This window comes from Diaphorina citri, unplaced genomic scaffold, assembly GCF_000475195.1.
Source record: "Diaphorina citri unplaced genomic scaffold, Diaci psyllid genome assembly version 1.1 scaffold1078, whole genome shotgun sequence".
NCBI lineage: Eukaryota > Metazoa > Arthropoda > Insecta > Hemiptera > Psyllidae > Diaphorina > Diaphorina citri.
In genome coordinates this window covers 75,936-88,630 of record NW_007378507.1, presented here as the reverse complement: position 1 = coordinate 88,630, position 12,695 = coordinate 75,936, and the positions used below count along the sequence as shown (strand labels likewise).

General features: G+C 37.8%; 1 protein-coding gene and 2 non-coding genes across 3 annotated transcripts; 1 reads left to right on the top strand and 2 right to left on the bottom strand.

Annotated features, from left to right (window-relative positions):
* Positions 1 to 1,704: 1,704 nt before the first annotated feature.
* LOC103514075 (flocculation protein FLO11) lies at positions 1,705 to 12,374 on the top strand (the record flags this gene model as incomplete). Its single annotated transcript, XM_026827123.1, has 7 exons — positions 1,705 to 3,596; positions 4,765 to 5,204; positions 7,231 to 7,848; positions 10,049 to 10,164; positions 10,821 to 10,958; positions 11,849 to 12,050; positions 12,214 to 12,374. Coding segments are annotated over 7 exons (3,567 nt in total), but the record flags the coding sequence as incomplete, so codon positions are not given.
* Positions 8,197 to 8,269, bottom strand: Trnam-cau. The gene has a single exon. It is a non-coding gene; the product is annotated as a tRNA-Met (tRNA).
* Positions 8,326 to 8,398, bottom strand: Trnam-cau. Its single transcript has one exon. It is a non-coding gene; the product is annotated as a tRNA-Met (tRNA).
* Positions 12,375 to 12,695: the final 321 nt, after the last annotated feature.

Genomic DNA, 12,695 nt, shown 5'->3' with positions numbered 1-12,695 from the left:
TTGCACTAACGAATAGCGTGGACACAGAGGTCAAATACATGGCGAGTCAAATAGCCAAATACATCAATTCGAATCCCACTTGACCCAAAGTAACCAAAGTTCTTCAGATCCCTAGTGAGATGAAGATTATGAGAGCTTACATCAGGATGTTACTGGACATATTGATCTTTGTGAACTTTAACCGAACTCTGATTTGGTAGAGTTACATGTCAGTTAAGTTCCTTCCTATTAAAATAACATGGGTTTATTTTAATGTTATGTAAATAAACTAACCAAGAAGATAATTATGAAATATGAATAACTGATAACCGAACATTGTAAAACAAGGATAGATAGTTACATGTCAGTTAAGTTCCTTCCTATTAAAATAACATGGGTTTATTTTAATGTTATGTAAATAAACTAACCAAGAAGATAATTATAAAATATGAATAATTGATAACCGAACATTGTAAAACAAGGATAGAGTAGAAGATTATCCTGAAAATTACGTGAACTCCGTCAAACATTCTGAAAATTACATCCAGGTAATCTCTCTGGGTCTTGTTCCCCTGGAGTCCCTGGACGTCTGAATTACAACACCCAAATTGTTCCTTCTTATCTACATCTTTGCCTACATTTCTTGAACATCTCCATTTCTAGAGCTCTAGTTGTTTTTGTCATTGATCCTGAAAATTACGTGAACTCCGTCAAACATTCTGAAAATTACATCCAGGTAATCTCTCTGGGTCTTGTTCCCCTGGAGTCCCTGGATGTCTGAATTACAACACCCAAATTGTTCCTTCTTATCTACATCTTTGCCTACATTTCTTGAACATCTCCATTTCTCGAGCTCTAGTTGTTTTTGTCATTACCTAAACCTTGTGAACCATTAGGCTTTACTTCTTGAGATTTTCGGTGGGTTCGCCTCTTTCCAGATTTCATTTCAACTGCTGCACGTTTCTCGTGTAAGAGCTTTGTATTTCTTTCAGTTGACACGTCATTATTGTGTTCATTATATTCAACAGATTTGTCAGGCCCGACAGAGGGATTGGAGTGTAGGAAAAGTGTAGCAGAGGTATGAAGGCAAGATATGCGAAAAGTGGGATACAGATTACAGACGAAAGGAATCAACCTAAATTTAGAATATTTGCTAATAACAACTGAAACTTGACACGAGTTGATTATGTTCTGAAATGTAGATATATGTAGGTAGATATTGATCTTACCCAACTCCAACGTCTTGCCTGTCTGCGATCCTGATCTAGGATCCTCTATTCTCTTTTGTATGCGAGACCAGGCGGGAATTGAACAATCTAATAATGGTAAATGTATCTACTACAGAGCGCACTAATGTCAAAATTATTCAAAAAACTCTCATCATAATGCTGGATACTATCATGTGAAAGCATTCTGAAATTGCGCAAAAAATCCTGTAAACTAAATGGTAAGTATGATGTAAGTGTACGGAATTTGACCTGGCCTCTCCCAGAACTTGTAGGACAAATGTTCATACCCAGAAAAAAGTCGAAATTTCACAATAATCATGTAGGTACCTATTACAAATTATTGTTAGTTTATCTAGCAGTAACTTAACTACCCATGCTCTGTAAAAAAACTTTTATTGAATTTTAAACTAACTACAACTTATAACCTTTTATATCCAGTGAATGATAAACCCTCGCCCAAATGCTAATTGTCAACTATTCATTCTCTTTGTTACAGTACAATGCTGTCGCAGATCAGCTAACAAGGAATTTCTTCGATCAGCAACGAGCATTATCCCCAAATCAGCAGACACAGATCTTCGATGACATTCAGCAGAGTGTTCAGAGGTTTCAATTTCCAAACTCTGGGGATGAAACCTTTGTCCAGAGACAAAAAGAAAGATCACTACATGGATTTCCAAAATTGAATAGCGATCTAACTCCACCCAAACCCGATTTCGGATCAATTTTTCCAATTTCTAGTAACTCAATTCTTTCAAACTATCCCACCTTGACACCACCACCTCCCCCACCAAAATCAACACAGAAAACCTCCAACTTACGAGACCAATTCAGAGACTCCTCATACGTTTCACCATTCCTGAAACAACCAGACAATCAAAATTATGTTCCCCTACCAGCTCAGGATCAGCAAAACATAAGAGACTATAATAAGTATGCAATAAAACCTGAAGGCTCCCAAAACTACAATCCATATCCCACAACAAATAATAACTTCCAAAAGAATAACAATTTCCCACAACAAGGAAATGCTTTCAATACAAACTATGGTTCAAACACAGGAGGGTCTCATTTCCATTCAAATGGACAAAGTTTCCAGAATAATATCCCAATTAATTCATCTCCAGGACCCATCAATCAAAATTCTCACACTGGCAATATAGTTTATGGAAGCACAAGTGCTCATCCTCAACACAATAACCAGTTTCCGACTTCTGTAGGAACAACTAATTATCAAAATAATTTCAATAATCAGAACCAGAATATTCCACTATCATCAAGTAATAATAACAACAATTATCAACAGCTACACCAATCTAACAACTATCAGACATTTGGCAATGTATATCCATCGCCAAACATTAACACATTTCAAACAGCTCAAACCACACCTAATACTTTCATACCACCAGTAAGAGACACATTCTCGGCAGATGATGCAGTTAAAACTATATCCTCCCAGTACTTTTCTAGTAAACATCCATCAAAAATACAAAGCATTCCTGAATTCTCTCCATCGCCATCGTCCGTGAAACCATTTGAAAGCACATTTGATTCATCGCTTTTGAAATATCAAACCCAACAAAGTAATACGAAAACGTCTTTGGGACACATTGAGTTGTCGGCGTCAACACCAAAGGGTTATGAAAATTATGAGCTAAGAGGAAATGAAATATCTACAACATCCAGTCCAAAAGTTGTCACGTATTTCCAGAAACCAACACAAGGACAGAAAACACAACCAACGAAGAACTCGAAAATAGAAATCATCAAAGACTCTGACGTGGAGTTAGACACTACTCTACTGGAAAAACAAATAAGACAACAACTTTTGTCTTTGAATGACCAAGGAGAAAGCTTTCCACCAAACAGCTTTACTTTCAATCCTGGAAATTTGTCAGCGCTGCCTTCATTAACTTTTGATGACGGAAACACAATATCCGTTCCATCAGAAGATAAAGTGGAAGGATCAAAACAGATAAAAACAATTGTCATTAGGCAACCAACAACAACCACCACTACGACAACTACAACAACGATAAAACCACCCTCGAAATTTTTAGAAGAAGTCACCAAGAACATTCCATCTGGTGCCAGATACGAGATTCTGAAAACAACACAAGATGGCACCAATCTGGAAATAGAAAAATCCTTACTGCCTTCAAATTTACCAAATCAAAAGAAGGTAACGTTTGTTATCCTCGAGGAGCAGCCTGATGGAAGCGTAAAGGTTCAAGATGTCAAGAGTAATAACGAGCAAAGTGGTCAAAATTCTCCTGATGTTGATTCTATTTTGAAGAAAATAAAGGATGGTGAATTAAAACTACCGCAATCTAATCCATCAAATAAACCCAAATACCAACCAAGCTCAAGTACATCCTACCAAACATCGACCAAACCCACGGTGAAACCTACATACGTAGAATACAAAACATACTCTTCACCCAAGCCTACTTATGCGACACCTACACCATCCTTCGCTCAATCGTCTTCATCACCGACTTTCGATTTCTCAACCAAATCCAAGAGTCACTTTTTCAGTTTTACGGAATGATTCAAATCATTATCGTAGGTCGTTTAATTTGTGTTTGACAACAAACCGGTTATGATATATGATGTAGATTCGTAGATTGTAGACAGACAGATAAGAAGACTCATCATGTAACGGATGCTGCAATATTATTAGTTAACTTTTTTTTGGTAGGTAGGACCAAATTATCAAATTTATGAGTTACTACTGACACTGTTATCTAACTTCAGGTGCTGATTTAGATGACTGTATTTTCCCGCGGGAGCTTAGGTCAGTTCTAATTATATTGGTGGTCTTGGGCCCTTATTAAGAAATCTTTTAGAAGACTGCATTACGTATAACAGAGGCTTCTCTGGTGTTGCTACACTTGCTACTAACGTAACCGCTCTTCTTTTGGCGTAGTGCCAGCTTTTATTTTAGCTAAGTTTGCTGTAACTTTATTAGAACCTTAGGCTGATTCAATTTCTTATGGCGAGAAGAGATCGACTTTACTTGAAACTTGAAGTAAAAAGTGCATGATAGATAGGTAATAGTGACATTAATTATTTAATTAATACGTTTGCAGCATTGCAGCATAGTGCAACTGCCTAGAAGATACGAGGATCTTTTAGTTTCCAAAAAAGGCTTTCATCGCTTTCATAAACTTGAGTGATAAATAAAGCCCTTAGCAATCCAAATTTGAGACACTATAAAAACAAAATATTCGACTCCCTACTGTTCAGGAATAGGCTCTTGCTTCCGATTTTGTTGACCATTAGACATGTTTGACATAAATCAACTAGGTATGTACCTAATTTACATACTACAAATCAACTATTATGTATTTTAATGATGTCTTGGTTTGCTTCAGAGGTAATGAGTGTAAAATATGTAGGTACGTGTAAATAGTAATAAATACTCGTATTGAGATCTCAGTTTCGCATATTTCGTCCAAATCAACTATTATGTATTTTAATGATGTCTCGGTTTGCTTCAGAGGTAATGGGTGTAAAATATGTAGGTACGTGTAAATAGTAACTACCAAACATCGACCAAACCCACGGTGAAACCTACATACGTAGAATACAAAACATACTCTTCACCCAAGCCTACTTATGCGACACCTCCACCATCCTTCGCTCAATCGTCTTCATCACCGGCTTTCGATTTCTCAACCAAATCCAAGAGTCACTTCATCCCAACACCTATAGAATCACCCTCTCCGGAAGATTTGAAAACGCTGTACAATGATGTGACGAAGGATTATTATAACGACTTTGTTCTGTCCACTAAGGATGAAGTTCAAGATCAGCCTCCTTCATTCTTTGTTCCAACTCCCAACAAGAAGAACAACAACGAACCAGATAACTATGAGAGCAACTTTGTTCCTACCACCGCATCAGCAGGAGAATCTAATTACTATGGTTCCAGTAAGAACAAGTACTTCCAGTATTCGACACCAAGTATATCTTCATCTAACCCCACAGGTAACATAGTTCCTTATTTATCGCTTTATTCTGACCAATCATGCATGATGTATTCAATAATAATATAAGAGGTTTGTAAATTTAACAGTAGTCCATGTTTATTTTGTAGATCAATGACTATATTATGTTATAAGATTTCAGCCACAGGCATCACATGATCTATAATGTAGGAGAAAGGTAGAAAGGCACCTCTAGTTGACATGCAATGTTCTGGCTTTTAATAGCTTTGAGGTGGATACTATGTATTATGTAGGCATTACTTTTCAATATTTCTACCATAGCCTGAGTGGTAATAATATCCTTAGGTATAGCCCGCTAGTTAGATTCTATTACAAAGTGCTATAAATGCCATCTCGGAGCTAGAAGGTAAGTACAGAGGCAATAAATTTAACAATCAATGAAAGTTTCATATTAAATTGAATCACATATTATTTTGATTAAAAAAAAGCGAATGATCTATAATGTAGGAGAAAGGTAGAAAGGCACCTCTAGTTGACATGCAATGTTCTGGCTTTTAATAGCTTTGAGGTGGATACTATATAGGTATTATGTAGGCATTACTTTTCAATATTTCTACCATAGCCTGAGCGATAATAATATCCTTGGGTATAGCCCGCTAGTTAGATTCTATTACAAAGTGCTATAAATGCCATCTCGGAGCTAGAAGCTAAGTACAGAGGCAATAAATTTAACAATTTCTATGAAAGTTTCATATTAAATTGAATCACATATTATTTTGATACGAAAAAAAAACCGATTTGAAATCACTTCACCTGCTCCAATAAATAATGCCTGAAGTCTGACGGTAAAGTAAAAGTGAGGAACAACTAAGCAAGCCAATAACAAGAACATAATAAAATAAATGATGTATTGTGAACTCATGTAATTAAATCTGTCTCTGTCATTAGGTTTCATACCAGATTTCAGTTTTGAGTTGAATGACAAAACAACTGAAATCCCAACTCAATTTAGCACTTAGCAAACCAAGTAGGTATGTTCATAAATGGTCAAAATCGCAATAGATGCCTATCTACTGGGTCTGACGGTAAAGTAAAAGTGAGGAACAACTAAGCAAGCCAATAACAAGAACATAATAAAATAAATGATGTATTGTGAACTCATGTAGGTAATTAAATCTGTCTCTGTCATTAGGTTTCATACCAGATTTCAGTTTTGAGTTGAATGACAAAACAACTGAAATCCCAACTCAATTTAGCACTTAGCAAACCAAGTAGGTACCTACCTATGTTCATAAATGGTCAAAATCGCAATAGATGCCTATCTACTGGTATATACTGTTTCAAGAAATAATCTTTGAAATACACATGTACGTACCACATACCAAAGTGTCTCTTGAGTGTTGAACTTCTAAATAAAAGCAGAACATGGCCTGTTCAAAAGCTTTAATTAACCTCAATTGAGTATAAAATGGGAAAATATGACTAGTAATAGGTAACATAGGTAACTAGGTACATAGTTCAAATTCTTAAATCACTGTTTATCTGTCAATCGAAGTGTCTTGCAAAAGTCCGTTATCATAAAGAACATAATTATTGGAGAAGTGAGAATGCATTCAGAATTTCAGAAGTAAACTTTTACCCCACACATGTACGTACCACATACCAAAGTGTCTCTTGAGTGTTGAACTTCTAAATAAAAGCAGAACATGGCCTGTTCAAAAGCTTTAATTAGGTAACCTCCGTACGTACCACATACCAAAGTGTCTCTTGAGTGTTGAACTTCTAAATAAAAGCAGAACATGGCCTGTTCAAAAGCTTTAATTAACCTCGATTGAGTATAAAATGGGAAAATATGGACTAGTAATAGGTAAAATAGGTAACTAGGTACATAGTTCAAATTCTTAAATCACTGTTTATCTGTCAATCGAAGTGTCTTGCAAAAGTCCGTTATCATAAAGAACATATTGGAGAAGTGAGAATGCATTCAGAATTTCAGAAGTAAACTTTTACCCCAACAAAAATATCGTTCTAGAGCTCATTTCTTCCACTTATTTCTTGTCTTCTAGATGGAACTTCTGCGAGCATCAACGAGAACAAGCTGCCTTTCGACGAGGCTGACCTGCCTTACAAGGGTCCGTCCAGCCCCTATTACTCACAGAGCACAACCTACACCACACCTCGGTCCACAACTTACAGAACTCCTTCCATCTCCACCACCCTTCTCACGCGACCTACAGCTTCCTTCACGCCGTTCTTACCTACTGTCCCTTCACCGGATGTATTCTCCGATCACACCGAGTCCCCTCACACTCCAGCCACTAGGATACGACTCATTAATACCTCCCCTAACACACTCAACTTTGACGACTCAGAGGACACCATCAAATCCACTCGGTCCAACACCTATGGTAGCAACTGGTTCAAGAAGACTCCGTCACCCAAATCATCAGCATCTTCCCCGGTCAACAGATATAGCAAATACCCCGACGAGAATGAAGATTTTGACGGCCAGAGTTCCCACCACACTGTGAGCTCAGATGAAGACGTTGCTGGTGCTTACTCTACCACGCCTGCCTCGTCAAATCAGCAAGAATCACTCAACAATGTGCTCAAGAAGAACGGACTCTTTGCGATGGCCAAGTTTTTGAGACAGTCTGGACTTGATCAGATCCTGAATGAAACCGGTAAGTCATAATTCTCGGTTGTCAAGGAGAACCGATCGAAAGTTAGCATGCAAGTAGGAAAAACTAAAATAAAAATAAAATAACTAATGTAGGTAATAAATAGAAAGCAAAACAAACAAAAACAGTGAAATAAATTTTCACTGTAGTAAAAATAAAATTATTGAAGTTCATTAAAAAATTAAAAATAGTAAATACACCCACCATTAGATGAATAAATAGAAAGCAAAACAAACAAAAACAGTGAAATAAATTTTCACTGTAGTAAAAATAAAATTATTGAAGTTCATTAAAAAATTAAATAGTAAATACACCATTAGAAGGAAATTACATTAGACATTGACAAAAAATTGCCCCGGGTGAGGATCGAACTCACGACCTTAAGATTATGAGACTTACGCGCTGCCTACTGCGCTACCGAGGCAGTTGAGAGAGCGGGCAAAAAAGTACGTATATCAAGTAGAAGAGAAGTATTTCAATTGCCCCGGGTGAGGATCGAACTCACGACCTTAAGATTATGAGACTTACGCGCTGCCTACTGCGCTACCGAGGCAGTTGAGAGAGCTGGCAAAAAAGTACGTATATCAAGTAGAAGAGAAGTATTTTCATTGGCCGCATGGCAGCATGCTCACGACTCTCGCTCTCCCCTCCACTCCTTGTAGCGTGAAGTACGGGGTTCGAGGTTACCACGTGCTTCATTCTTCATTCAATGCTTTACAAACGTTGAACGTACATAGGTAATGTAGGTATTTGTATTTAAGTCAATGAATAGCAGGGCACTCATGAATTTACTTGTTATTCAAATAATATATGTTACTTTATCACTTGTTACATGGAAGAAAGTAAAAAGTTGGAGTAAAAAATTTAGACTTGACTGAACTTACCATAAATTAAACTGACGTGTAGATTCGTAGATTGGATTAACTTCTGTTTTTCACAAACACGAGGAAAAAGCACAGCACAATGATTTGTTTTTAAAGAACACTGAACTTACACTGAAACCACGACTGAACTCCACAAAAGTCAAAATCGAACTGAGCTGAGCAAACAAAACATGAACTTACCATAAATTAAACTGACGTGTAGATTCGTAGATTGGATTAACTTCTGTTTTTCACAAACACGAGGAAAAAGCACAGCACAATCGTTTGTTTTTAAAGAACACTGAACTTAAACTGAAACCACGAACCACGACTGAACTCCACAAAAGTCAAAATCGAACTGAGCACAAATGTTCATACCCAGAAAAAAGTCGAAATTTCACAATACTCATGTAGGTACCTATTACAAATTATTGTTAGTTTATCTAGCAGTAACTTAACTACGGTGAAGGGGGGGGGGGGGGAAATAAAAATAATTGGGAAAACATACCTAATGAAAGTTTATTTTGATAACATAGGTATTATGGAGTTTTTGGTCCCTGTTGGATTCTCGGTGGCCTATGACCCCAATAAAACGCCCGTGTTATGTGTTTTTTAGAACTCCGAGTGAAGATAGTATCTTCAAGATACAGTTCTGTAAACTGTCTACTATGTTTAGTCTATTTTTCTATTTATAGACTGAAAGATTTTGTAAAGTCCAGAAAAATGTATAACTGTATAAAGTAAATCCATTTAGATTAAGTGCGAAATTTTCCCATGACAAATACAGTGGAAATAATTGCCCTGAAATTCCGTGGAAAATTCCCTTCCTTAACCAAAATGACATTTAGTTGTTGGTCTAGATTCTAGATGCTGAAGGGACCGATACCAATTGGGTTAGTTCTATTTATCTGTATATTTATCTCCTAATCCGCAGGCCCGTACACGATATTTGTTCCCACGGACAAGGCCTTCAAAGCTCTGCTCGTACAACTAGGTGGACCGGACAAAGCTGAGGAAAAGTTCAAGGAAAACCCCCGACTATTGAGTGGTGTAAGTGAAATTCCTACCTTATTTCACCTGAACATGTAAAGGTGTATGTATGCACACTTGGTCGATCGATGTCGACTGAACCGTCCACACTGCCTTGATAAAATAGATTCGTCTCGTCGATCGATACGTTTGGACGCACCTTAATAAGTTACCGACTTCTAACTTCTAATGGATCAAATATTGTGGTTAAACTGTTGAAAAATCTCTAAAATAGTCCCGCAACCCTCGTTCTTTTTCACGATTATCAAATAAGATTCTATTTATCTGTATATTTATCTCCTAATCCGCAGGCCCGTACACGATATTTGTTCCCACGGACAAGGCCTTCAAAGCTCTGCTCGTGCAACTAGGTGGACCGGACAAAGCTGAGGAAAAGTTCAAGGAAAACCCCCGACTATTGAGTGGTGTAAGTGAAAATTCCTACCTTATTTCACCTGAACATGTAAAGGTGTATGCACACTTAGTCGGTCGATGTCGACTGAACCGTCCACACTGCCTTGATAACATAGATTCGTCTCGTCGATCGATACGTTTGGATGCACCTTAATAAGTTATTGAATTCTAACTTCTAATGGATCAAATTAATTTAATATTGTGGTTAAACTGTTGAAAAATCTCAAATAGTCCCGCAACCCTCGTTCTTTTTCACGATTATCAAATAAGATTAGAAAGACTAACATAAAAATTAAGACCATTAATAGTTTAGTCAAGTCTACGTATTTGATGGTGGGTTGCAGAGTTCAGTCTGTGTGTCTACCTTACCGATAATGTCATGTGCTGTTGGGGTGATGAGCCGATAAATTGATGGTCTGTTGGAATTATACCATTCCATCTCCTAATTTGGCAGTCCATACGGTTTAAGCTTGTCTTTCGCGCCGTGTCTTGCCTTTGGATATCTATGTGCTGTTGGGGTGATGAGCCGATAAATTGATGGTCTGTTGGAATTATACGATTCCATCTCCTAATTTGGCAGTCCATACGGTTTAAGCTTGTCTTTCGCGCCGTGTCTTGCCTTTGGATATCACAAATACATAGTTCCATTTTGGTGCTCGTCATTTTCAGCTGCTCCTGCATCACGTGATTCCTGGCGCTTTCAAGTTGGATTCTCTCCAGGACGAGATGACCGGGGTTAGTCTGGCCGGGACACAGCTGAGGGTGAACACATACACAGTGCAGGATATCGAGTGGAATGACGTCCAGGTTAGTACTTAATCATTAAGTGAGAGAGTGCTATAGTACTAAATAAAAATGGACACGGCACACAAGAGAAGAAGAGACCGCGCTGCCGGGACACAGCTGAGGGTGAACACATACACAGTGCAGGATATCGAGTGGAATGACGTCCAGGTTAGTACTTAATCATTAGGTGAGACAGTGCAATAGTACTAAACAAAAATGGACACGGCACACAAGAGAAGAAGAGACCGCGCCTTAACATAGGTGAGATTGATGTCTGATACATTACCACCATGATCTTTAGCTTTAGAGCTATGTAGGGAATTTTGCATTTAAGTCATGTTGATAACGTTTATCTGTAGGATGCGTCCCTTGTTGGTATCTCATGCTCATGTTTGCTTGTGATATGGAGCCAGTTGTAGAACTACCTAGATTTGTGAACACATACACAGTGCAGGATATCGAGTGGAATGACGTCCAGGTTAGTACTTAATCATTAAGTGAGAGAGTGCTATAGTACTAAACAAAAATGGACACGGCAACGTTTATCTGTAGGATGCGTCCCTTGTTGGTATCTCATGCTCATGTTTGCTTGTGATATGGAGCCAGTTGTAGAACTACCTAGATTCGCAGAAGCTTAACATACATTACCACCATGATCTTTAGCTTTAGAGCTATGTAGGGAATTTTGCATTTAAGTCATGTTGATAACGTTTATCTGTAGGATGCGGCCCTTGTTGGTATCTCATGCTCATGTTTGCTTGTGATATGTAGCCAGTTGTAGCACTACCTAGATTCGCAGAAGCTTAACCCATTCTTTAGGGCTGTTTGCAAATTGTAGTCAAATTTTCAAATAGATTGCATGATATTCCTTCTCTGGGATTAAACTTGCACCTTCTTCCCAATACTTCCAGGTCCTAACGGTGAACGGTGCAAAGATAGTGGATGACAAGAAGGACATAGCCATACCTCAAGGCATAGCCCATGCCGTAGACAGAGTCATGTTCCCTCTGCCAGTGGGAGATCTCTTGCAAACCTTGCAGTCAGATAGGGACGGACGATTCAGCCATTTCCTTAAGGTCCTCCAGTACTCTGGACTCGTCAGCCTTTTCACGGGTAAGTCCTTTGATGGTCCTTTACTTTTGTTTTAAACTATGTTTTACCCTTAGCTCTAGGTGATCTACCTATTCCAATGTGGTCTTGTTGGTTTTAAGGTTGAAATGAACTCTCTAGCTTCGTCTCCTATAGTCTGCTTTATGCTTTGTTCAAGCCTTTGCAGATGTGGGATTTTTTATTTTTCGTGTCAAAACGATGCCAGAGGCTACTTCGTCAGTCGTTCTTTCTATAGAATCTGAAACAATCTCAAATTTGGATCTGAAATGGAACAAGCGATGTCCCAAGAAGTTGAAAGTAAAAGTTCTCCAATGGGTCATTACGTAGATAAACAATCTCAAATTTGGATCTGAAATGGAACAAGCGATGTCCCAAGAAGTTGAAAGTAAAAGTTCTCCAATGGGTCATTACGTAGATAGATATCTGCGAGTATCTATCTTACACATATCAAACAAAAGTTTCAAATTACGACATTCATTCATTTGACCATTGGATGAAATAATTGCATTAGTTCCTCAATTACAATTATAATTACCTATGATGTGTCTTTTTCATTCATTTGACCATTGGATGAAATAATTGCATTAGTTCCTCAATTACAATTATAATTATGATGTGTCTTTCTCATTCATTTGACCATTGGATGAA